The sequence below is a fragment of the Mus caroli genome, chromosome 10 (genome assembly GCF_900094665.2).
Source record: "Mus caroli chromosome 10, CAROLI_EIJ_v1.1, whole genome shotgun sequence".
Classification (NCBI taxonomy): domain Eukaryota; kingdom Metazoa; phylum Chordata; class Mammalia; order Rodentia; family Muridae; genus Mus; species Mus caroli.
This window is the reverse complement of record NC_034579.1, coordinates 78,730,521-78,755,193: the sequence shown is the minus strand read 5'-3', so window position 1 is coordinate 78,755,193 and position 24,673 is coordinate 78,730,521. Positions and strand designations below refer to the sequence as shown.

Here is a 24,673-nt window from a genome sequence, read left to right as displayed (position 1 = left end):
AGAAACTGAGTGACAGACTAGAGAAATTTGAAGACAAAATACTTTGAACATGTCTTTTGGAGAGGTTAGTTTTTACTTCTGACATTTACAGGGCAGCTAATTTTTCTTTTACTTTCAGACATTAGTTATAAATTTGGTGTAAAATACAATTTGATCATTACATAAATTCCTTGGTTTCTTCCAATGTGTCATTATCATGGTAATGTTCTTGGAGAAGTAGAACTATATAGCATGCCAAGCACCAAGGACAAGCTGTGCGCTCATGCTGTGTCATCTCTATGCGGGGCACATCGGGCTTAGGTGCGCCTTCCCACTCCAGCAGCCTTACCTTATCAATTCTCTTCTCCATAAAATTGAGTAAAACGTGAATGGCCTCCATATTCATGCCATTGTATACCATGGTACTGTTTTTCAAAGCTGTGTCTTTCTCCGTTGTTTTATCACTGGGCAGTTCATCTAGAGTTGCTGCCTCTTGGGCTGTTTCTTCATGGGTTAATGGACAAATGAGAACATCCAAACAAGAGACTGGAACATTGCTTAAAAGGTTGACGGCATTACTGAAAGGCAATTTGAAAATACAATATTTTAATTTGACTGAATAGGCTTTTAAAATGCAAACATAATACAAAGTTCAGAGGTGACTTTTAGGAGTCAATTAAAATTTTTCTTTTTCAAAGTGAGCCATTAATATGACTTGGCATTTACTAAAAGAAAAGAAAGACCTGTCTTAACCATACACACGACAAATTAAAAAGGAGCAATGGTAAACAGACAGACACAATGACAGGACACCACGTCACCTTCTGAAACACTGAAACAGGAATCAGCCAGCTGTAATGCCAGCTCTTTAATTCACTGTGACAATGCCGGCTCTGCATGCTCGTCAGGGCCTGAGCTGCTTTTGTGGGTCCAGTGCTGTTTATTGTCCCTTCGATTACAGCACCAAGCACTTGAGAAGCAATGTGTATAAGCAGCTTATCACAGGCAACAGCATTAAAGAGAAATGCTACAGTATCAAGACTTGGGTTTTTTCTAATGTACAAATACAATTTTTAAATCATCCAATTTTTTATATTTCAAGGAAAAGCACAGTGCCCCCTTTCCTCTCTCACCGTCGGGTCTCACACTACTCTTCCATCTCTGCCCCAGGCCTTTTGATTTCCCTGGATTGTATAGGAGCCTGGGATGCACACCAGCAGGGGGAACCCAAACCTTGTATTTTTGGCATTCCCTAAAAACCTTGTCCTAGCGCTCAGTATTCAAGAGGATAAAATGGTAGTAGAGATTCAGACTGAGGCATGTTTGCAAAGTAGATCTCTTTCTCCACATACTGTTTCACAGTTTTATCTGCCAGGAGAGGCAGTGTTCCTATGTGAGCTGGATTTAATAGCCTGTACCCCAGGACTTCCTGGTAAACAACAATGGAAAGACAGGCATTACATTTCCTAGTGACACAGAAGCACGTCTAAAAATAACCACATCCTGACTAAAAACAAACCCTTGCAAATGTAGTTTAAAAGTATAACCGCCTGGAAACCAAAGTTAGGGCTTAATCCATCTGATGCTGCCTTAATTCAGATCATAGCAATTTAAACGTAATTCATAGTGACATTCTAAAAAATAAAACAAAAAGAAAAACAATACAGAGGTTTTCCTTTCTTTTCCTTCCTCTTGAAGCATGGTTTTATTTCCCATGAATCAGTATTTTATTCTCTTTATATTATGGAAAAAATTTTAAAAATCTTTTCTGGGGCTGGTGAGATGGCTCAGTGGGTAAGAGCACCCGACTGCTCTTCTGAAGGTCCAGAGTTCAAATCCCAGCAACCACATGGTGGCTCACAACCATCGGTAACGAGATCTGACTCCCTTTTCTGGAGTGTCTGAAGACAGCTACAGTGTACTTACATATAATAAATAAATAAATCTTTAAAAAAAAAGATAAACACACTGTTGCTGAACTATAAACTTAACAATGGTTGTGACAGGCTGGGGGTGGAAAAAAAATCATTTCTGAAAATCCGTTATAAATTAGACAGTGCAGAAAATGAGTGAAAATAAAAAGCAGTATGAACTTCGGGTCAGGAAACAAGTGAACTGTCGTTATGAACACATGGTCACTGGTAAAGCCTAAGTTACGGATGTCCTCACTGAAGCTGCTGTCAGTGCCACACACTCTCTGTCCTGTCATTTATGACTCTCAAAGGCAATTAAAGTACAACACTTTCCACACAAACTTTAGATTTCTTTTCTAGCAAGCTTCCAGAGTACCTAATTTTTACTTTAAAATGGCTTGCTTCTCACTTAAGCATTTGGAAACTATTATTATTAGGAACCACAGAGTCACTCGGGAGAAGAGAGAGGAAGAACTTTACCTAAGAATTACTCTCTACACCGATACAAGCCATTCCGAAATGCTATGATTTCCCCCTAAACACAAGACTGCCATCTCTGGAAAGCATCAGCAGTGTGCTCCTCTGCATCTACCCCAGAGCAGGCTGAAGACTGAGAGTCACTCCATTACAAAGGGATGGTTCCCCTTTTCATTCACTTCCAGGAGGAATGTTTAGGAATTCAGCATATTTAAGAAGCCAAATGTAGAGCTGGAATCAACAAATATTTGGGTGTTTAAGGCTTTTCTTCTCATTACCTATTGAACTCAGTTCTCAAACAGCTACAAAATTAATTTTCTGGCTCGCTGTGTTCGAGCTATTCTTTTTAAGCAGGAAGGTCAGCCTTCTGAGCTCTGTCATTTCTCTGACAGTTTTATTTGTGGTAGAAGAGTACATGAGATTCTCCAGCTTCCAGAAGTCAGTGCCAATGCACAGGTTTGCACAATGGTGTTTGCATTCCTACTCCAGGGGGTAGAAATGCTGTGTATAATTCTCTCCTTTCCAGTTCCCAGAGACCATTAATCACTGTGCTGTGACACCCCCCCTCCCAGCCCCTCCTGATACACAGAAGGCTTACCAGCTGTGGGGAGGGGAGGACAACCTTAGATCTGGCCTTCCATCAACTGCTGAACTCAACAAACACTGAGAGTGAGGTGCATGCTAGCAGCCCACACCAATCCGTGGCAAGCAATGAACCTTACAGTCACATAGACTTTCTTCCTAATGAGGCTTATGTGTATATTATCAAGCCTGGAAAGAAAGCTAGCCAAATCTGGATATCTTCAAAAGATTCTCCTGATCTCTTTCAGTTAAAAGAAAAAAAAAAGCTTATTATTTTTTTTCTTTGTGGGAAGAGCACCTAAGATCTAACCTTTTTACCAAGTGTTAAATATATGCTACAGTATTGCTAATGTGTTAAATATATGCTACAGTATTGCTAATGGTAGACTCTGCTGTACAGCAACAATAGATGATACCACTCCCCCACGCCTCCCTCCTAGGCCATCACTAGCATAGGACCTCACCCTCTAAGTGTCTCTAGTTTAGATTCCTTATTAAAAGAGGATCATGCATGTGCCTGGTCCATTTAACTTGTTAGCGTCTTCTATATCTACATACGTTCTTGAGAGTTTTAGGATTTCCTTCTTTGTAAAGGTGGGATGCTGTTCTGTTACACGCACACACTTCCCACATTTTCTCTGCTTATCTAGTGTTAGAGATTTCAGTCATCTCCCTTCCCTACCCCGTCTCTATCTTTTCTCCTCTCCCTATATTTCCCTTATCTATTTGTCTGTTGTCAGGCGGACTTCATGTCTCTGACACTGTGAATAGTAATATGATGACCATGAGTATGCAGGTATATCTTTGGGACATTGATTTTTATTGCTTTGGAATGTACAACCATCAGTGTGGTTGCTGAAGCAAATGGCGTGTCTAGTTTCAATTTTTAAAAGAACTTCCATACTGTTTCGCACAATGGCTATATTGTCTTACCTTGCTGCCAGTATACACAGATTCTCCTTTCTCTACAGCCTAGCTTTGTGCTGTTCTTTAAGCAGCCGCTATAACAGATGTGAGGTGAATCTTAAGGTTTTGATTTGCATTTTACAGATTAGTAATGCTAACCATGCTTTCATATGCACATCTTTGGAGAGCTGTCTGTTCAGATCCTTTATCCTTCCTTCTTGCCTTCTCTCTCCTCTTCTTTCCTCCTCTCTTTCTCTCTTTTTTTTTTTGGTTTGGGGGGGGGCTGTTAACAGTCCTATGCTGGTTATAGTAACAAGGCCTGTAATGCTAGCTCTCAGGAGGCTAAAGCAGGGGTTATTAGCTGAAGACTAGCTTAGGATACATAGTGAGTTCAAGACTAGCCTGAGCTACAAAGCAAGACTCTGCATCAAAGCAAAACAAACAGAAAGTTCCCTACCTACATACACTTTAGATGCTGCTCTGTAAACAGGTTCCTATGGCAACGGGTCCTTTCACTCTGGCAGTCTCCTGCACTCACAGGTTTTCAGGTTCATGAATTCCTACCTAGCCATTCTTGCCTTTGTTGTCTGTTCTTCTGGTGTTGTACCCACAAATCATTGCTAAGACCAAGGTCTATGGGCTTATTTATCCTATGTATTCTAAGTTTATTGTTTTAGACTTTACATTTATGGCTTTAACACTTTTTTAGTTCTTTTAGTATGTGTGTATAATGAGAGGTCAGAGTTTAACTTCATTATTTTACATGTGGCAACCCACTGTTTCTTGAAGAAAGTGTATGTATTCTTGGCATCACTGTGTGAGTACAGTTGACTACACATTCATAGCATGTAGGTCTACTCCCAAGCTCTCTAATCTGTTTCATTGGTTTATGTGTCCATTTTCATGTAAACACTACAGGAATTTGCTACATTATAAAACCAGGAATTGTCATAGCCCTGTAGCTTTGTTCTTAAGCAGTACCTCAGCTTTCTGTGGTACAGAGAGGGAGGGAAGGGCAGGCAGAGAAGGGAGGAGGAGGCAAGCAGGTTAGAGGAAGATGAAAGCACTTAGTCTATCTAAGCTTCCTGCTTCTCTTTAGGGTAAGATGGTTTGCTGATGACATTAAACTCAAGTTTTCTAGGTAAGGTTGTACAGGCACAATTGTGATTACTGCATGTTAACTGATTGGTGTGATCAAAAATAAATCAGGTAATCCCACAGAGACATTAAGTCCAAGCAATATTCTGTAAAGTAGGATAGGGCACATACAATTACAGAGTTACATAAAATGACTCACTGGGGTACAGAAAGAAAATATTCAATTTTTATCTATTTGTGCTTGAAGAGATGAAGAGAAATCTCACTTTGCTGTTTAACCACTGCACTGACACTGGCGCCCACACCTGAGTCTTACATGATGTTCTGCCTTCTCACCTACCGGTGAGGTACGGCAGCAGGGATCTGTCCTTTCCTTGGTCACTCTCTCAAATTCTGAATTGGTCATAATATAATCAACCGGCTACACTCAGGTAGGTTACGGATTGCTTTACCCATACCTTTTTGTAAGGGAGAGGGCTGCTCTCTGGGGCCTCAAACCTGTTAAACATGCTAACCTTGCACAAAATCTTCAGCCTTGCTTCAATAGTTTTAAATTGAGCAAATTCTTATATAATGGGCAAACCACTTTAAGTGATTTCTGAAAAGGAAAACAGTAGCGCTTTTTTCTTTCTGACAAGAAAATGGCAGAATCCTTTGTTTGCTACATCTTAAGTAAAGCCAGGAAGATCCAACTGGCTACAACATGAAATCAAGTTTCTTTTTTGAGACTGGCTCTCAGGTGACCCAGGATGGCCTTGAATTCACTATGTAAATACTTGGAGACTGAGTCCCACACACACCAGCAAACCATCTGGCCTTAAACTTGCTAGGTAGCTGACTACACCTTAAACTCTTGATACTCCTACCTTGCCTCCTTAGTGCTGAGGTGACAAGAATGCACCACTAGAAATGTGTTTGAAAAACTTGGAAATTGAGCCAAGGAGGTGGCTTAGAGGGTAAAGGCCCTTGCACCTTTACACCTCAGGTTAGTCTCTGGTGTAAAGAGAAAACCACCTCCATAAGCCTGTCCTCTGATCTCCACACGAGTACCCTGGCACGGATACATAACCCCACCTCAAACACATATACACACACCCTTTTATTTTTTAGTTGTAAATTAATCAGGCATGATATCAGACACCTGTAATCGCAGCACTTAGGAGGCTGAGGCTAAAAAATAATTATATCTTATTGTGTATGCGTGTGTGTGTGTGTGTGTGTGTGTGTGTGTGTGTATCAGGTATACAGGAAGGGAGGAGACATGTAAGATCTTTTATCTCTTTTTAAAAGGAATATTTTGTGTATCAGTATGTAGATATGCACACATATGTATAAGTGTACTTAGAGGCCAGAAGAAAGTCTTGGATCCCCTAGAGCTGAGTTAGTTACTGTGGTTGTGCGCAACCTGAACTGGGTGCTGGGACTTGAGTTTGAGTTCTCTGTAAGAGCAGTCTGTGCTCTTAACTGCTGAGCCACCTCTCCAGTCTCATCTTTTTTTTTTTTTAAGCTAATCACTTCAGGAAGGAAATAATAAACATGCAAGAAAATAATGGAACAATATTATTCTAGGTATTGATAAATGCCATGAAAAAAGTGAAGCAGAGGATAATACAGGCGTAGGTGTACGTCCATGTGTGCACGTGGTTTCATATGCACGAGTCTTCATCAGGAGGCTGGAGGACTGATAGAGCAAGCTACATTTGAGCTGAGTTCTAAATGATGAGAAGGAGCCAGCCTCACAAATACCTGGGCAAAAAGCACTCCAGCAATTCCAGATGGAGCGAAGGCACAGGCCCAAATAAGCAGGCAATGTCTACGGAAGAAAAAGGCAGACTATTTTGAATACAGAGCCATCTGGTTTGCAGAACAGTAGGCTTTCAGAGGCAGGGAAAGCATGGAGCAGTGCCATGAAAATGTTTTGTTTGACAATAGGAAGAGAGACATTGTCAAAAGCAGAATGTTCCCCAAAGAGTGAGGCCAGTGCCTCAGATCTAATTCCATGGACTCATCCAATATTACACAATGAGAGACAGTTCTCATTCAGAAGAAACTGATGTAACTGGCATATTGCCATGGTGGGAACATACTGCCTGGTTCATTATACAGAGCCTACATGACACTTAGTATTTTCCCCTGAAGTCTTGTAGTAAAGACTGAGACGGTATGAGGTTTCTATGGCTATGCCAAGAAAGAGTTTGAAGGCCTTTAGAACTCCAGCAATCATACCCACCTCCCCCCATGCTGCCAAGCCATCTTGCTAAGTAAAAGCAGGCTATTAGCTGACAGGGCTGTGTGAGGCCTGGGCCAGGTTGTCAAGGAAGAAAGAGGGAACTGATCTGGTGACACAGCTTTTCCCAGATGGGGCTACAGGTCCTAAGTGTACAGATCACAACAAACAAGATGAGTTCCTGATCTGCATGGCTGAGAGGGGCAGTGACAACGTCAAGCAGACATCGGCTTTTTGAGGAACTGTGTCTGCAGTGGAGACGAGATCATCCGCCAGGTTAGATCCCTTCCCATGGAGCTGTGAGGTTGTTGGTCTGGTCTTAGTTGGGAGTGGTGAGACTCTCATGAGGGAGAATGGGTTGAACTGATGTTCATGGTGAACTGATGTTCAGGAATACACAGGCTAGAAGTAAACCTGAAAGTCTTTTGATAACAGAAAAATTATTCCCTAAAGGTAGGAAGTGGTCAAGAACAGGCCAAGGACAGACCTGTGAGGAAGTCCCTCACTTCAGATCACAGTGAACTTGTCCTTTAGTGATTGTTACTGAAATCAGTCACTGAAAACTACTCAAAACTATCTCATGGTCTTTCTATTCTTGTCTTGAATTGTTATTTTACTTTTCATAATATTTATGTCTTGTCTCCCCATTTAGTGTTGGCTCCTCAGGGCATATGCCGTGGATGTCCTTATGACACCTTAGAATAGCACTCAGCGGGACATGGTTTCAACAATCCTTTCTTACCTGGAAAACTTATTTACAGAAACTAAGTTTAAAAAGAGCCAAGAGAGTTAACAATAACAACAACAAAAATGAGTCCTCTCCGCCCTCTCCAAAGTGAGTATCTTTGTCTGTGCTCTCCTATCTCTCAAATAAGCTTGTTCACTGATACAGTGCTCTCGGGAGTGGGGAGGGAGGGCATAGGGCAGACGGACAGGAGGAGAACATGGACAGAACATGACTCATTCGCTCACATATGCACTAATTGGTGAGCCTTGGAGAATGGACTATATGCTTTGACTTTTTAAGCTCTAATGCTCAAACTGGTCCCTAAACTAGGTAAGTACCCACTAACATATAAATATAAATGGAAATAAAATCAGTTCATTTTCAAATATTTAATTTAAAGTGTGATATATATAGAGATTAGGAGGCAATATTATTAGGAGCTGAATATTCCAAAGTCAAGTAATTCCTACCAATGATATTTTTATAGAAATAGAAAAACTAATTTTAAAACTCACATGGAATGTCAAGAGTCTGAACAGCCTGAACAATCCTGCAAAAGAAAAGCCTGGAGAATCACACTTCTAGTTTGAAAACTTAATACACCACTTCAAGCAGAAAGGGATGCGAATAGCCTAACACATACCAGGTGACAAGAGCAATAGGGAAAGGAAAACGTTCTCAATATATATATATATATATATATATATATATATATATATATATATATAGCTGAAGCTATATATCCAACACCCAAGTGAAAGAAGAGGATTTTATATCCCTACACAGAAACTCACTCCTCATGGATCAAAGGCACGGATGAGCATGAGCTGATTCCTTAGTGTGCGGGAGGAACAGGAACTGGGTGCCTACAGCCAGCTAACCTGAGCCGAGTGCCTACAGCCAGCTAACCTGAGCTCGGGTCTCATCCTTCCTAGCTGCATGAAGGCCGTCCCTCCTTTCCACTTCTCCTTCCTTTCCAAAGGAAAGCCTAACAATGCAAGTCTGGGAATCCAAGTATGAATGGCTAAGCTTCTTCACTGTGAGGAGTGCTGACAGTACTTCCAAGCACACAGAAGAGGTGGAAGAGAAGTAGGATGTCTTTAGTGCAAAGGCAGACAACAGGAACTATATCCCAGCTGCTCAGAAGGAACTGAAGGAACACAAGCACAGCACACTGAGAATGCCGAGTGGCTCGAGCTCAGGCTCCTGCTGCTGTGAGCTGCACACTCAGGCCTGCGTCCTCATCACCTCTTTGAGGAAAGCAATGGGGCACACTCACAGGGACAGACCAGAAAGATGCCGGGCTCTTTCTTTTCTACAGTACCTTTATCATCTAATATAAATGGAATTTCTGGCTTCTGAAAAAAAAAGTGGAATATCAGAAAACAAGCATCTTTATATGATCAAAGGATACACACTAAAGTAAGTTTCTAAATAAAATGTATTCAAGAGGCAATTAGAAACTTTTAGACTAAATATGACATTTAAATGTCACTATGCTTACCACAGAAGCAGCAGACAGAGATGCTGTTAAGACCTTACTAAGTGCCAGGGCCAGGAGGCTTCACAGACCCTCACATAGTCAGCATCCTACCACAATTACCCTATCCAGGACTACTTATGCTGCTCTGCTGTTTCTTAAGTCAAAGCATAGGGGAAAAAAAAATAGAGCCAGGCCCCGTGGTGCACGCCTTTAATTCCAGCACTTGGAAGGCAGAAGCAGGTGATCTCTATGAGTTCAAGGCCAGTCTGGTCTACAGGATGAGTTCCAGGGCAGCCAGGGCTACATAAAGAAAGCCTATCTTGAAAAACCAAAAAACAAAAATTCTCCAAAAAGATAAAAGAAAAAAGGAGTATAAAAATCCTTGAGAATAACTTTTAAAGAATGATAATACAAGGGGATGGCAGTGAATATGATCAAAATAACTGAATAAAATTCTCAACAAATTAATGAAAATAAAAATGTTATATAAAAAAGAGTAAGAAGACTTAACTATTTCACATGTGCCTTGCACCTTCTAGTTTTCCATAAGCACTGTGCTCAGATCACTGCAAAGGCACCTGCAGTAGGTGCCCAGCAGCTGCTGAGACTGGAGCAGCTCTCTCTGTTTCAGAGGATTAGCCCGAGGCATCTTTATTCAGATTGATACTAATCACCTTCTTCTGAGTAAAAGGGCAGGGCATGTGAGGCCAGGCAGGCAAACTGCTGGCTAAGCAAAAGTCCTGTCTCCCGAGAGCCAGCGCCTCTGAGAACGATCATAATCCGGGCTGTGTTCTCCAGTGCATCCTTATGCTCACAGCGGAGCTAATAAATCTTATCAAAGTAACTGTGAAGTGAAGATTTTAAAAGGGTGAGTCTAGCAAAGGAAGGTACAGAAACTTGATTACTTTTTAGAAATCTCAACAATCTCTGTAGTTTTGCTTTCTTGACACATGCTGAGCACTGTGCTAAGATCTAGAAACCATTCTTTGGAGACTCCTGGCAGAGCTACTTGAGGCTAGCGCAGCAGTGCCTGCCTGCCTGTCTACCTGCCAGAATTTCCTCTTTACAGCCAGTATGTTCCTCAGCATGGGTTATCTGATTTTTTTTTAAATCAATATACTTCTAAGCTTTTTAACAAAAATACTTTTAATTTTGATGTTGAATTGTTAGTGTCTCTTCTATTAAAAAAAAAAACAAAACAAAGGGTAAAATACGCTTAACACAGTCATTTAAGACAGAACTTACTGCAGATAATGTGGGCACTGTCTCCAGAAATTAAAGGAATTTGGTCTGTGACTAAGGAAAACATTTACACATTTTTGATGTCAGTGTCTCACACCACATTGCCCAGGCTGACTGGACTCACAACGCTCACATACTCTGCTCTGGACGGTTGGTTCTACAGATGTGTACCACCACACCCACCTCAGAATTTATACTTTCCAATCATGAAGAAGACATTTTGAAGGGCTACAGGGTATAGAGTATATATATATATATATATATATATATATATATATATATATAAAATCTACCTTTAAACTTAGCATGACAGAAAACATATTACTCTACCTAATTATATTAATTATGTAGATTTGATTGAAAAATAACAGCTAAGGGTGTGTGTGTTTTGGTGTGTGTGTGTGTATGTGTGTGTGTTAACCTAATAGAAAAAACTCATGTTAACTTCTTTATAAAGCAGAGTCAATGCAAAAGCTATTTCTTTGTAGCTGTGTATGATTTAACATGCCATTTGTTTTGTTTGGTTAGTTAGTTGGTCTTGTTTTTCTACTTTGTTTTGTTTTATTGGAGACAAGGTTTCTCTGTGTCAGCCCTGGCTGTCCTGGAATTCACTTTGTAGACCAGGCTGGTCCTAAACGCAGAGAGACACTTACCTGCCTCTGCCTCCGAGTGTTGGGATTAAAGGCATGAGCCACCTGGACTGGCCACCATTTGTATTCTTATAAGTACTAGCAGACTTATAATGAAGTCAAATGCTTTCTTATTACAAACCTAATCCACAGCAAGTAAGAGAACTGGAAACTGTATTAACTCCTGCTCAACTGTTTTCATACAATGGTAATTTGTATTTTCAGTGCTGGGAACTAAATCCCGGGACTTGTGCACAGTAGACACACACTTTACTAAGCTGTTCATCCCTAGCTCCAGACAACACTCCATTAATGTCTCTAACAGACAAGTTATATAGCTGCAATTATCTTTATTTTATATGTATCTATAACTTTGTGGGGAGGAGGTCTGTGCATACTGGTGTGTGTGTGAATGTGGCTGTTCACATAGAGAGGTCAGAAAACAGGGTCAGGGGGCTGGAGAGATGGCTCAGTGGTTTAGAGCACTGACTGCTCTTCCAGAGGTCCTGAGTTCAATTCCTAGAAACCACGTGGTGGCTCACAACCATCTGTAATGGGATCTGATGCCCTCCTCTGGTGTGTCTGAAGACAGCTACAGTGTACTCATATAAATAAAATAAATAAACAAATCTTACAAAAAGAAAGAAAAGAAAACAAGCTCAGGTCAACTTGCTCTCTGCCTTCCACCTTGCTCTGATACTGGGTCTCTGTTTTACTGCTGCACAGCCCATGCGCTTGTCTCCACTTCCCGTTTCCCCATAAAAGCACCGGGATTACAGACACTCTGTTACTGCACTCCGCCTCTCTCTGTATGCGCTCTGGGGACTCAAACTCAGATCCTCGCGCTTTTACAGGAAGCACTTTTACCCCCTGAGCCACACTCCTCAACTTTATCTAATATATTTTAATAGAGGACATTATGACTCTCTTGTTTTTTTTTATTTAAATTATTACTGCATAGAATACACTTTCTGTTAAATACCCTTAAAATGAAATAGTGGAAATATTTGTTAAGTTTAGTAATAAAAAGGAGACCTCAGTTCTCTTATCTTTTGGGAAAAAAAATATCTACCTCAAAAGGTTGGTGTGACAACTAAAATAAGTTATCTTTTTTTCTAACTGCTGAGGGCCTGGACTTGGTAGGCAAGCACTCCACCACAGTAACATCCTCAGCCTGGGAGCTACTCTCAAAGTGTTCAATACTGCTCTGGGTTTTATTGCTGAATATAACAAATGCCCAAGTCTGACCCTGGAGTTCAACATAACAGAGTCGAAGAGCACAGTACACAGATTTCACACTGCGCACAGTTCAGGCTTACCTGACTCAATACAAGAGTTTCCCTTTCTTGTGCTCATAATTAACCATCACAAGCAGATACACAGAGATAGCAAGCATGGGTGGCGTGCTTCACTGAGATAGCAATGTAAAGGCTACCCACCTGTGCAGCTCTTCGGTTTTGTCTTCAGTTGGACCTACAATTAGTAAACAATGGCGAAGGACAGCTGCCATGACACGGAACTGATGAGAATCGCTCTGTGGGAAATACAAAGTGGAGAGGAAGAGCTGGAGTTGAAGCTGTAACAAAGGAGTCTAGCACACACACTAACACACCACTTACTCTCCATTCCATTCAGGGAAATGGCAAGACACTCCAACACTCCCAAAGCAATAAGCAAACGGTTGCCATTTCACACCAATTAATAGCCACGGCCACGTGCAGAAATCGCCCATGTCAGGAAGTGATGATCCAGCTACCATGTTTTACTGTTTTGAAAAATCAATTCCACTTATGGATTTTCATTTCTCGACAGTCCCGGTTCTTCTGTTCTCTGCAGTATACTGTGCGAGTTTACTAATCTAACGAAAGTTCAGACAAATCTAAGCTATATACTGAGACAGTTCTTTTATATCTGGTTGGCCATTTTTTAATGAAACTTTCATCTCTTAGCTTTCAAAAGTAATGAGTACAACAACTTCTTCCTCCTCTTCCTCTTTCCTCCTCCTCTGAGATAGGGTTTAGCTACCCAGCTTGAACTGGTCTTGAGAACCTTGTACCTCTGCCTCCTGAGCACTGAGCTTCCAGTAGGTACATAACACCATTTCATTCTCTTTTATCTTCTCTCTCTCTCAGGCCCCACAAAACTACCACAAATGATTAGAATTATATCCCCTTACTTTCCCAACATTTATTCTCTGGCAGTGTTAAAGATTAAAGACAGGGAACAAGAAAAAAGGAAATAGCCGTGAGAAATAAACAAAATTATTTGGTTTATTTCTGCTACTTATGAGATCTTGGGGCATTATAATTTCTTTTTCTTTTTTGGTGTGTGTGTATGTGTGTGACACCCAGACATATGTGATATATGTCTGCATGTGTGCACAGGCCAGTGGTGATTGTGGGGTGCCTTCTTTTATTGCTCTCCATTTTATTTACCAAGGCAGAGCCTCACAAGGAATCCCTAACTCACCTATTTGGCTTGTCTAGTGAGCCAACTTGCTCCGGAGAGCCTCTATCACTGCTGCAGCATGAACACTACACGTGGGCTTTATGATAGTGCTGGAGAACAGACATCCGGTCCTCATGCCTGCACAGAAAGCGCTTTATCTACCAAGCTATCACTCAGCACAATCACAATGTATCTAACCACCTGCATCAAGGTAATCAGTCAGTCATCCTCTCTCCTCTCCCCTCCATCCTTCCCTTCCTCCCCTCTCTCTCTCATAAAAGAGGACACAGCAACGAAGAGGTAATTATGATAGCCTAGATATACTACAGGGAATCTCTTACTTCAAAGGCAATAATTTTAAAAAGTTCTTAGTATATAATTAAGTTCACCTAAAGTGAAATGTGTGCATGTATCGTGCATACACACATACATAATTCACAGTCTTTCTAAGATGTCTCTCACAGACTCAAACAACAGGATACATTTCACTACTCATAACAAGGCTAAAAATACTTTAAACAATGCATCACATAGAGATTTAAGAAAGATGGAGGTCTCAGTCATATAATAGACAGTTTTGCTCTTGGAGTCAAGCAAGAGTCTAGGCTACGACTTCACATCAGTCACTTCTCATCTTCAGCTCCCTCCCACATTACCTCCACAAACTCGAGGTTCTGTGAGGAGTAAAGAAAACGGCACGCACAACAGCACTTTAAAATGCTGAGCAACAACCTGGCCCGAGGGAGGGAGAGGGAAGGAAGGAAGTGTAGTGCAACTTCTGGTGCCAATACAAGATGTGGGAAAGAAGCAAGACGCAGTCGTGGGGTAGAGGGAGCTGGCTGAGGTGGGAAGGCGACCAGAGGGAACTACCAACACTAAAACTAGCAGGGCAGGAATAATGGTTGTCGCATTCACTACCCATCCCCAAGACTGGAGTGAAAATTCTCTCATGTGTAAGAACTCTTACTTGCCCTAAAGTACATGAAGCCCATGAAACCTATGCCAAACTCAACTATTGCTTAACCACTGATAAGATCATTTCTTGGTTTTGAAAACTGGGATAGCACCCTGGTTGCTGGTGGCACTGAGTCACATCTCCAGCTTTGTGACAGGGTTTCACTGTTTAAACCAGGCTGCCCTTGAACTCACACCCCTGCACAGCTCCTGCTCACTGCTGGAGATTATGGGGTGCACAGACTACCACGCCCAGGAGTGCTTCCTTCTACACCAGACAGTTCTTGATCCCAGAGGTAACGAACTTGGCTCGCGATCAGGACAAGCCTCTTAAGAGACTATCCATGTTGGTCTTTCCCCAGTCTGCTGCTGCAGACACCACTTTCCACCCATCTCCCGTCTTTGCATACCGCTTACTCCCTAATTGTACTTTCTGTCTGCAATGTCCCCTTTGCCCATTACCTAAGTTTCTGTTCAGAGCAACTTCTAAACCTGGGCTGTCTGCTTCTTTTCTACCTCCAGAGAGCTCCTTTGTTTTCTACCTCATCTATATTATAGTGTCTTGTTAAAGTTTCTTTTGTGAAATCCTAATTTGTAACTTCATATGTTTAATTAAGCTTTATTTCCCCCACTAGCTTTCTTCATGAAGACAGAAGGCACGTGTTAAACAGGAAAACAGTAAACTAATCCAAGGGTCAAGTGTAATATACAAAGAGAAAACTGCCCAAACTCTAACTGTATGGTTGATTAACTTTGCACAAAATGAGCAGCTATTGTAAGCAACACAAAAATCATGTAATGCCAGGATTAAGAACTCCAGAACTCTCCTGATCCCAGAGTGCTCCAAAACCCTAACTTCCAATACCACATTAGTGAGTTCTGTTGCCACTAAACTTTGTATGACAGAAATTACAAATCAGACTCTCAGTCTCTCTCTAGTCATGAGACCGCTGCATGTTGTATGTAGTTGCAGGGATTCTTTCTGGTGCTTGACAGCTCATCTGTTGCTTGTCTACAACGGCATGAGAAAGTATGGGGCCTTCACCACAGTTTAGAAAACACTGGATACGGTGCAGGAACATTACAGGGGCTGGGCAGGCGGCCCAGGGGATAAAGTGAGCTCCAGGTTCAGTGAGAGACCTCGCCTCAAACAAATAAAGTGGGGAATGACTGAGGAAGACAGCTAACATCAACCTCTGACCTCCACATACATGTACATATGCAAGCTCACACACATACACACATGCACACATACATACTGCATTTTTTTCAAAGAAGCACTGTTATCGTATGAGGGGGACCTCACCCTCAAGTACACTGAATACATTACATCACAATGTACTTATCCAGCCTTTGATGGTGTCCTGTTTGGGCCATCCTGAAGACTGGTGCCATAAACATACATGTTACATCTTATATGTAACATACCGTGTTCACACCCAGGAGAGTGAATGCTGCACTGTAGGTACTTATACACACCACAGTTTGAATTCTGACGTTCAGAGACAACTGCCAAGCAGTATTTTCAAGCATACAGATAGAACACACCTCACAAAGGGGGACCTCACCCTCAAGTTTCTCCACAATCACTTCACACGTGGTCGTTTCTTGGTTTTAATATCATGTTAAGATGACAGAGTGAAACGGCTTTGCTTATGCTCCCTGGCCATTTGCACAGCTCTTTGGAAAGTTCCTTTCCAAGCCCTGTGCCCACTTTGCTGCGGGGCACATTTAATGTGCTACATGAGCCAAAACGCCACCCATCTCTGCTCCTGCGCCATGCGACTCACTAAACTGAATTCTGTGTCCTGAGTGCTGGGATTCTAGGAGTGGGTCCCTATCCTCGGTAACTCGTTATCTTTGAACTTATTTTATGAAGACCAATTTTTAATTTTTCTTTAAGGTTTGGTCCTGATTTTATCTTCTTTAGAGTCTTTGCTTATTTCAGAAATGCTTGAGTGGTTTAAGATAAAGTTATGAAGTCTTCTATAAGCTTTAATGTTTAATTTTGTATATTTTGGTCTCTTTTCTAACAGGTTAATTTTTTGTGTATGATATAAAGTAAGGATTTCAATCCATTTCGCATCTGCTTGAGCTAGTAGAATTTATTTTAAGAAATCCTCTTCCGTATTGTACTGGCAGGTGTCATAAGCAGTCGACTGTGGGCGGATAGTTTATTTGTACACTTTAATCTCCTCTTTTAGTCTAGATCTCAACAAATATTTGTTAGAGTCACGTTATCAGTTAACAGTCTTTATTCAACAAAGAAAGTGGTGCAGAGAGATGGCTCACTAGGTGAATGCTGTCTTGCAAGCCCGATGACCTAGGTTCCCTGAGTGGTGATGGAGACCCCACTCTACAAAACTGTCCATATGCGCATGGTAGAACCTGTGGTGCACCCCCCCACCCACCCCACCCCCCCCACACACACACACGATAATTTTTTAAAATGAAATTTGCAGCTGGGTGTTGTAGCACATGCCTTTAATCCCAGCACTTGAGAGGCAACAGCAGGAGGGTCTCTTGTGTGTTGGGAGATCAGGCTGGTCTACATCATAGGTTCTAGGCCAACTAGGGCTACAAAGTAACACTCTGTCTCAAAAACATAGAATAGAATGGCATGAAATAAAATAAAATATGCTTAGGGGTTTAAGAGATGGTCTGACGGTTCAGACAATTTACTGTCTTGGCATAGGATGCAGGTTCAGTTACCAGCAATCATATCAGGTCATTTACAAATACCCCGAACTCTAGTTCCAGATCAAATAACCTCTGTCCTCTGTGAAGACCTGTGTGCACATAGTGTATATAAATTCACACAGGCACACAAATGTATGGTTTGTTTTTTAAATCTTTAGGAAACATGCTAGAATGGACAGTATTTCCTACTGTTGGTTACCACCGTGTGAATTTGCTGAAGCACCCTCAGCTTTCTGACCCTCAGGGTCCTCCTATGTCCAGTGGGGCTAAGGTTTATACCTCACTAACACCATAAGTAAACCATTAGGTAAATACGGCACACAGAAGTCTTCTTTCCTGGTTTCAGGACTCAGATGAGCTGTCTTTAGGACATCAGTATTTTCACCTCTCCCCTGAAATGACACCCCACCCCCACCCCACCCCCAGGAAGAGAAGGAGGGTCATCCCCGGGGACAACAGACAAGAAGAGTGAGGCAGGCAGGCTGCGGTGGTGCCAGGGTCGCAGTGAGATGAAAACGGAGGACGCTCTGAGACCTCTTACAGTCGTCACTTCTCATGATTCTATGCTTATTACCGCTTTCCTCTCTCGTGAGAATTGTGCAAGATCCCTTTACTTGCAAAAATATTTTTTCCTGTATATTTTTATCCAAAAATAGCTAACCCAAGGCCAAAGACCTGTCGGTTCTGCTATTCACTGTTATGTGGTTCTTTATTGTCAAGTATATAAAATATAGAAAAAAAACCAGTAAACTCTATAACAAACTGTGCTTATGGTTTAAAAGTCTCTCTCAAACTCATATTGAAATCTAATTTCTATGGTAGTAGCAATGGTGGTAGGGTCCTTAAGAAGTGTGTAAGGTAATGTGGGCTCTGCACTAAGGAATAGGTGGGTGCTGTCACCAGAGCTCCCTAGGCCCCTCACATGTCCATATGCTGCTTTGGGGGTGTTTAGTTTGTTTGCTTTTCAATAGGGATTCTCTGTGTAAACCTGGCTATCCTGGAACTCACTCTGTAGAACCAGTTTGGCCTCGAACTCAAGAGATCCAACCTGCTTTTGCCTGCCCAGTGCTAGGATTAAAGACGTGCACCACCTGGCTCTTCACGTGCTCCTTCATCCAGGCTTTTCCCCCATGTGACATCTCTACCATAACAGGATAGAGTATGGGGGACCTTTCCAGATGTGACTTCTTTACTTAGGACTCCTCAGCCTCTAGAAACAGAGTAAAGCTCTATTATTTATAATCACCAACTTCTGCCTGCTGTTATCTAGCAGCAGGCACAGAGTAGGATGCAACTGCGCATGTACTTTCCTGGGTCTGTAGCAGTTCCCTACTAGATTGTTAGTGCCTTGAGAGCAGGTCGCTTCACCTTGCACTAGTGCCCCACTTAGAACCCAGTGTAACCTAGGCACACACGGATTTGCTGACATGATTTACTGACTAAGCACTGCATACCTGGAGCTCTCTGTTTTTCAACTGTCCCATCCTTTCTCATATTTCCTTCAGTCTCTAGAATAACCCCGGTGTTCCTCTATGGTGCTCTCCATGACTGGTTCTGGTGCTTCCTGTTATGTGCACGGCACCTTCTGAGCACTGGATATGTGCTTCTCTGTTTGCACCAGCTGTCTGTCTGTCTCTGATGTCTGTCTGTCTGGCCCTGACCAGCAGCTTTTCCCTGTAGCAGTACTCGGGCACATGGGGAAGGGAATGTGAACTAAATCAAGGAACTCTGTGAAACATGAATTGTTCCATCAACAGAGATACTGAAGAAAATAAAATAGAAAAAGACAAGATTATTTTAAAACTATCCTTTCTAGAACTAACCTTATACCCTGCTAGAGAAACATTTCACCTTTTCAAATATACCGTCTTAAGAAAGGGAGTCAGAAGGAAACAGTGAGGAGAGGGAGGGAGGAAGAGAGAGAAAAGCTAGATTCACATGTGGAAATGAGACAGCTTTAAGGAAAGGGATCTTCAAATTAATCAGTTATGATGCATTTGTAGGCAACAGGAATTTAACACTGAGGCACAAACAATGGGTACTAATTTGTTAAACCTCAAGGAACACCCAGCCGTTAATCTTCTGCTTCTGGTGAAATGCAAATGGAGGGAGTCTTAAACATACATACCTGCTAAAGTAGCTACAGCCAAACTAGCCGCTAGGCTAGGCTACACCACAGGCATGTGCATCTTAAAGTCAGATGCACACACACAGGCAATATATATCTTACAAAACTTTAAACTTTTGAAATCCTCTGGCCCATCTACTTCAGGAATGTAGACTTCACAAGAAAGCTCATTACATCCAAGCTTAAATATGCAAGGAGTGTTTGTTAAAGGCTGATAAATATGAGGAATTCTATTTTCATATTTATACTCATTGGTATTGTTTATACTCACAAGTGCCTTTAAACTTACAAGTGTTCTTTCATGAGATTCATCATCTCTAATATTTCTCAGTGAGAGAGTAGTATCAAGTCTGTCTTGGATGTAGAACTTTTACTCTCCAAACAAAATCTTAGTTACAACACAAGTTTAAAGAGACAATAGCAACAGTAAAATTATCAAAGGTTCCTTTTCTCTTTTTAAAATTTCTCTTCTCAGTGTAGAGATGAGGAACCTAGGAGACTCACCCTGAGAGGCCACTCCTAGGGACGTTCCTGCCAGAAGAACACATTTTGAAACCTTTATTCTTAAAAGCAATTTATCTTGGCAAATGGGAGACTCAAATCTGGAGCTCACAAATGCTAAGGAGCTGTTCTTGAGTCACACCCTCAGCCCTGAAGCCCACTGTTCTTCAAGAACAGCGTGGGAAGAGAGGAAGATTATAAAGTGACTGTGTTTTGTAAAGCTGCCTCTCTGTTCGCAGTATTCGATGAAGACTGACTGGACTGCAAGCAGTGCTGTCTTCTGAGTGCTGAGTTTACAGATAGCTTGCAGTTTTTGTCCCTTATGTGCCTCTTTCTTAGATTGCTTATTAGTGTGTATTGTTTTCCTAAGCAGAAAAATAATAGTATTTATTTTAAAAGTGGACTCTCAGTAAGTTTTTCATACTTCTTTGTTTTGGTTGGTATTTAACACATTAATTAACCATTCTGCTGGCTCACTCAGTTGAGGTAAATGTCCTCAGTCTGACAAAAAAGAGAAGACACTGAATTCCAGGGGAAGTGGACACCTCCCTCCACCCCACCACAGCCACCCCATTTCTAGTACTGGATCAGAAATCTCTGCAGGCTGAGTTATGACTGCCCCACAAAAAAGCACAGGAGTGTCTTGTAATCATGTTTAGTTCTAGGAAGCCTTTGTCCCTGCATCCTTCAGACCCAGGAGAGAACTCCAGAAGTGTCTCCATCCCGGCACTCTCCTCTCCTTGCACTACATACAACTTCATTACACATCGATTTGCTGACACACTGCCTGTCTCTACCTATGAAACTACTAAAGTGTCACGAAGGCAAGGACAATGATTAGTATTTGCCAGTGTGCTCGGCAATGCCTGGGACAATGTCTAGCAATTGTTTATAAACATCTGTTGAGCGACTGTTGACTACAGAGCCACATGAAGGCATTCTTTTATAAATAGGTTGTCAAAGATCCTATTTTCAGTACTGTTTATATTTCTGAAAGCTTCAGTGTTGGCCCAGTGTCACACTCATGACACATACTTCATAAAAGCAGCACTAACTGCCTCATGGCTTACAGATAAACCTATTTAAGGACCAGCGGTCCATTAGTTAGGGGGGAGCCTATGTCTTGGAGAACGAGCCTCCTGGAACACTAACCGAGGCTTTGTTATTTCAACATTTCCTAGAGCTCCCCAGACCCCATTACTTAGCTGAAGGATCCTACAGAGAGCTCATCTCAACGTCCTGATCCTTACCACGTGCCTCCCACACATACACTGTTAAACAGACACTGAGGTAGAAGCCATCTTGTCAGTCATCCAAACAATGTAGTCTAACAATGGCAAACCAAGTCTCAGAGGTGCTTTTACAACTAAATGGAGATCTTTTAAAACACCAAAACAAACAGTGTAATAAAAATAACCACAGAAGGTACCAAATAAGCAGAGACATAACATTTTAAATACTTCCAAATATTTGGTTTCAAAGCATAAATGGAGCATGTGGGCTTTCCACATCTTTTCCTGCCAAGTCTCAGTAAAAGCTGACTACACTGCAGTCATCTGAAACAGCTGCTAGCTCTGATCTTCAAATATTTGCTTTCAAAATACAGACCTATTTGCACTTTACAACTCAGATGCCTGTATGCTCCCACTATAGCAGTACTGATAATCCTTCTCCAGCAGATTGCTGGCAAAAACATCGGTGAGAATTACTTCAAATGGACAACGCAGAATGTTAACCTCAAAGGCAGGAGCTAAACTGCACCGGGTTTTTAGGGCCACTGAAAAAGACAATGTGAAATGGTAGGATTCTTGATGAAGGAAAGACTTGATGCCCCTTGACTTATAACTCTGAATTTCCTGAAATTAAATTTCACATTTAGCATGCTGTTCTTGCAGGAACTCAAATATAAATTACCAAATCTGCCTCACTTGGGGTTGTTGGAAGGTCCAAGCCAGAGAAAGATCTTAGTCAAGAAATAAGTCTAGCGGTTTAAAACAGTATTTCCCACTTTCTGGTGTAATTAGCCTGTTTCTTAGAACTGTATGACAACATGAATATCTGGCTCTGTGTGGTTTGAGCCTCTTAGGGCTCTGTAGCACTACAAAGAAGCCCGGTGGAGACTGTAACGACAGGTGCACTCAGTGGTTTTCACTCTGCTTAACAGACAACAGCTTTTGTTGGTCAGTTTCAACGGAATGGATTTATTCTAACTCGTCAGAGAGCGTCAACACAAGAACCTATTTTTTAGTCTTCTGTTTCCTTCCAATCTGCCACTTGAACCTCGTTCTTAACGGGCACTCAAAAAGGACAACAGTTATGCCACTCACAAGAGTCTGTCATCTTATAAAATGGCAGTCTTTACTTTTTTCATTTTATTTTATGCATGTAGGTGTTTTGCCTGCATGTATAGCTGCACCATATGCACCATGTTACTCATGAAGGCCACAAGAAGAACATGGGGTCTCTCGGAACTAGCGTTCCAGATGGTTGTGAGTCACCATGTGAGTGCTGGGAACAGGATCCAGGGCTGGCTCTGGAAAAGCAGCCAGTGCTCGGAACTACTAAGCTATCTCTCCAGCCCTTGAACGAAGGCAAGCTAAGAAAGAAATATCTTACAATTTAGAGAACAGACTAATGAGGGAACTGGGAACAGTTTCCATTTCCAAACTTAGCACTCCTCTTTTGTGTGCAGCTGTAAGAACAACCCAGACGTGTAATTCCAGAAGGATGTGTGTAGTTTTCCCAGCCTTACCTCTTTATGCACCTTCCAACTGTCTACCGTCACATTGAACAGAGCTTTGAGGGCCTCAATGGCACAGTCTGTCTCCTGAGGTGAGAGAGGAGGTCCATTATGGTCTATGGCCGACTCATACTCATCGGTCCACTTGATGCTAAAGGCACTTTCCAAGATCTGGGTTAGCAGCGGGAGTCCCTGGAGCTCATAGCGCAATTGTGACCTGATGTCAGTGTGCAAAAGTGACAAGACGAAGAGCAAGCGCAAGTCAAAGCACTTTATGTCATTGATAAATTTTCGGTCCTTGCACTTTCTTAGGAGGTTACAGAGCTTTGCAGCGAGATTCAGTTCCAGGCTAAGCTGCTGTGCCATCTGACTGTTGAACACGATGTTACACAGACACTTCAATGATTCCACAATAACTGGGAACTCTGACACCTTCTCCAAAGAATCGTCCGACTCGTGGAGCTTGGCTAGTCTCAGCAGTATTTGCATATTTTCCTTAGTTGTTACAGGAACTAAGATCTTTTTGTCTCTGGAGAGAATGCGGAGTACTTCCAGGCAGGACACTTGGCATGTCGTTGGGACCTCCTTGACAAGGACCTTAAATATGCCTTCACAGAGTTTCTGAAAAACAACAAGTATGCCAAAATCATTATCTGCTCAAATGATTTCAAACAGAGTATTTTCTACCAATGCAGGCTAAAGATATGACTCTAAGATCTGGCTTTACTTTTATATAAATCATAAAATATCAGAACCAGAAGACGGGTTCTGTTTTGTTCACATCTCTCACTTGTTCTACAGAAATGGAAATTAAAGTCCAGCAAGGGTGAGGAACTTGAACTGGGCAGTGGATCAGCGACACAGGACAAGCTGGAGATGCAGTCACTGCCTTCTGGGTACTAGGTTTTCTGGGGGGTTTTTTTTTGTTTTGTTTTGTTTTTCTTAAAACCACATATTTTATCTTAAACCACTAGAATAAATTATCTTCGATAGCTTTAATCTTTTTTGTTTTTTGTTTTTTTGTCTTTCGAGACAGGTTTCTCTGTGTAGCCCCGGCTGTCCTGGAACTCACTCTGTAGACCAGGCTGGCCTTGAACTCAGAAATTCGCCTGCCTCTGCCTCCCAAGTGCTGGGATTAAAGGCGTGTGCCACCACTGCCCAGCGATAGCTTTAATCTTAACAGGGCCTTAAAAGGCACAGTATTGGCGCAAAGGGGAATCACAGCTGTTCCCCCTGGAGAGGTAAGGCTAAAGCTGGGGAACTGTCCATAGCTGTGTGGGGTGTCTATGGGGTAGGAGGATGCTGGCTCCCATGGAGCTGGACTTACAGGCAGTTATGAGCCACCCAATGTGGGTGTTGAGACCAAACCTGGGCCTTCTGGAAGAGCAGTAAGCACTCTCGACAGCTGACTTCTCTCTACAGCCCTTATCTTGTGTTTTTAAAAGGATTTATATTATCGCCAAATTTAGTAACACTGCCTCAAAATTCAATGTTAGCTTTCTTTGTAAACTGCAGGTCTGCATCTCTCAAAGTCAATCTCATTCCCATGCATGCCAAGCCAGTGCTATCACTCTACGTGTGAGTAAGGCATTCTGTACTCCATTATTTTCCATCTGTTAGCCTAGCAGTAGAGTTCAACTCCTCACAAAGAAACTAACTGGGTCAAACATTATGTTGCCAAGACTCCCAAGGTCATATGTAACTTCCTGATACAGCCTAGTCATATGGAAATGTTAATACATCTAGTGAAAATATTAATTTTAAATATAAATATGTCCTCTAAAAAAAGGTATAAAAGAGCTTTACTTGACAAGCTAAAAGACAGATTCTATAACCAACTCTACCCTAGAACACCTGAGAGCAAGGCTTTCTTTTACTGTCTTCACATCACTGGCAAGGCAGTATTTTAGAATCAAGCAGTCTGTACCACCACACAACG

The 24,673-nt window shown here is 41.8% G+C and overlaps 1 protein-coding gene across 6 annotated transcripts in view; it reads right to left on the bottom strand.

Moving 5' to 3' along the window:
• Ric8b (RIC8 guanine nucleotide exchange factor B) overlaps positions 1-24,673 on the bottom strand; it is a 100,608-nt gene that overhangs the window by 46,648 nt on the left and 29,287 nt on the right. For all 6 annotated transcript variants that reach the window (XR_003837770.1, XR_003837771.1, XR_003837772.1 and 3 more), the window contains exons 3-5: positions 22,747-23,355; positions 12,703-12,797; positions 329-557 (exon numbers count right to left, since the gene is read on the bottom strand). Coding sequence is in view for 3 of the 6 variants with exons in the window: in XM_021173650.1 (XP_021029309.1) it covers positions 329-557; positions 12,703-12,797; positions 22,747-23,355 (933 nt within the window). In the remaining 3 variants the exon portion in view is untranslated. The remainder of the gene's footprint in view (positions 1-328; positions 558-12,702; positions 12,798-22,746; positions 23,356-24,673) is intronic.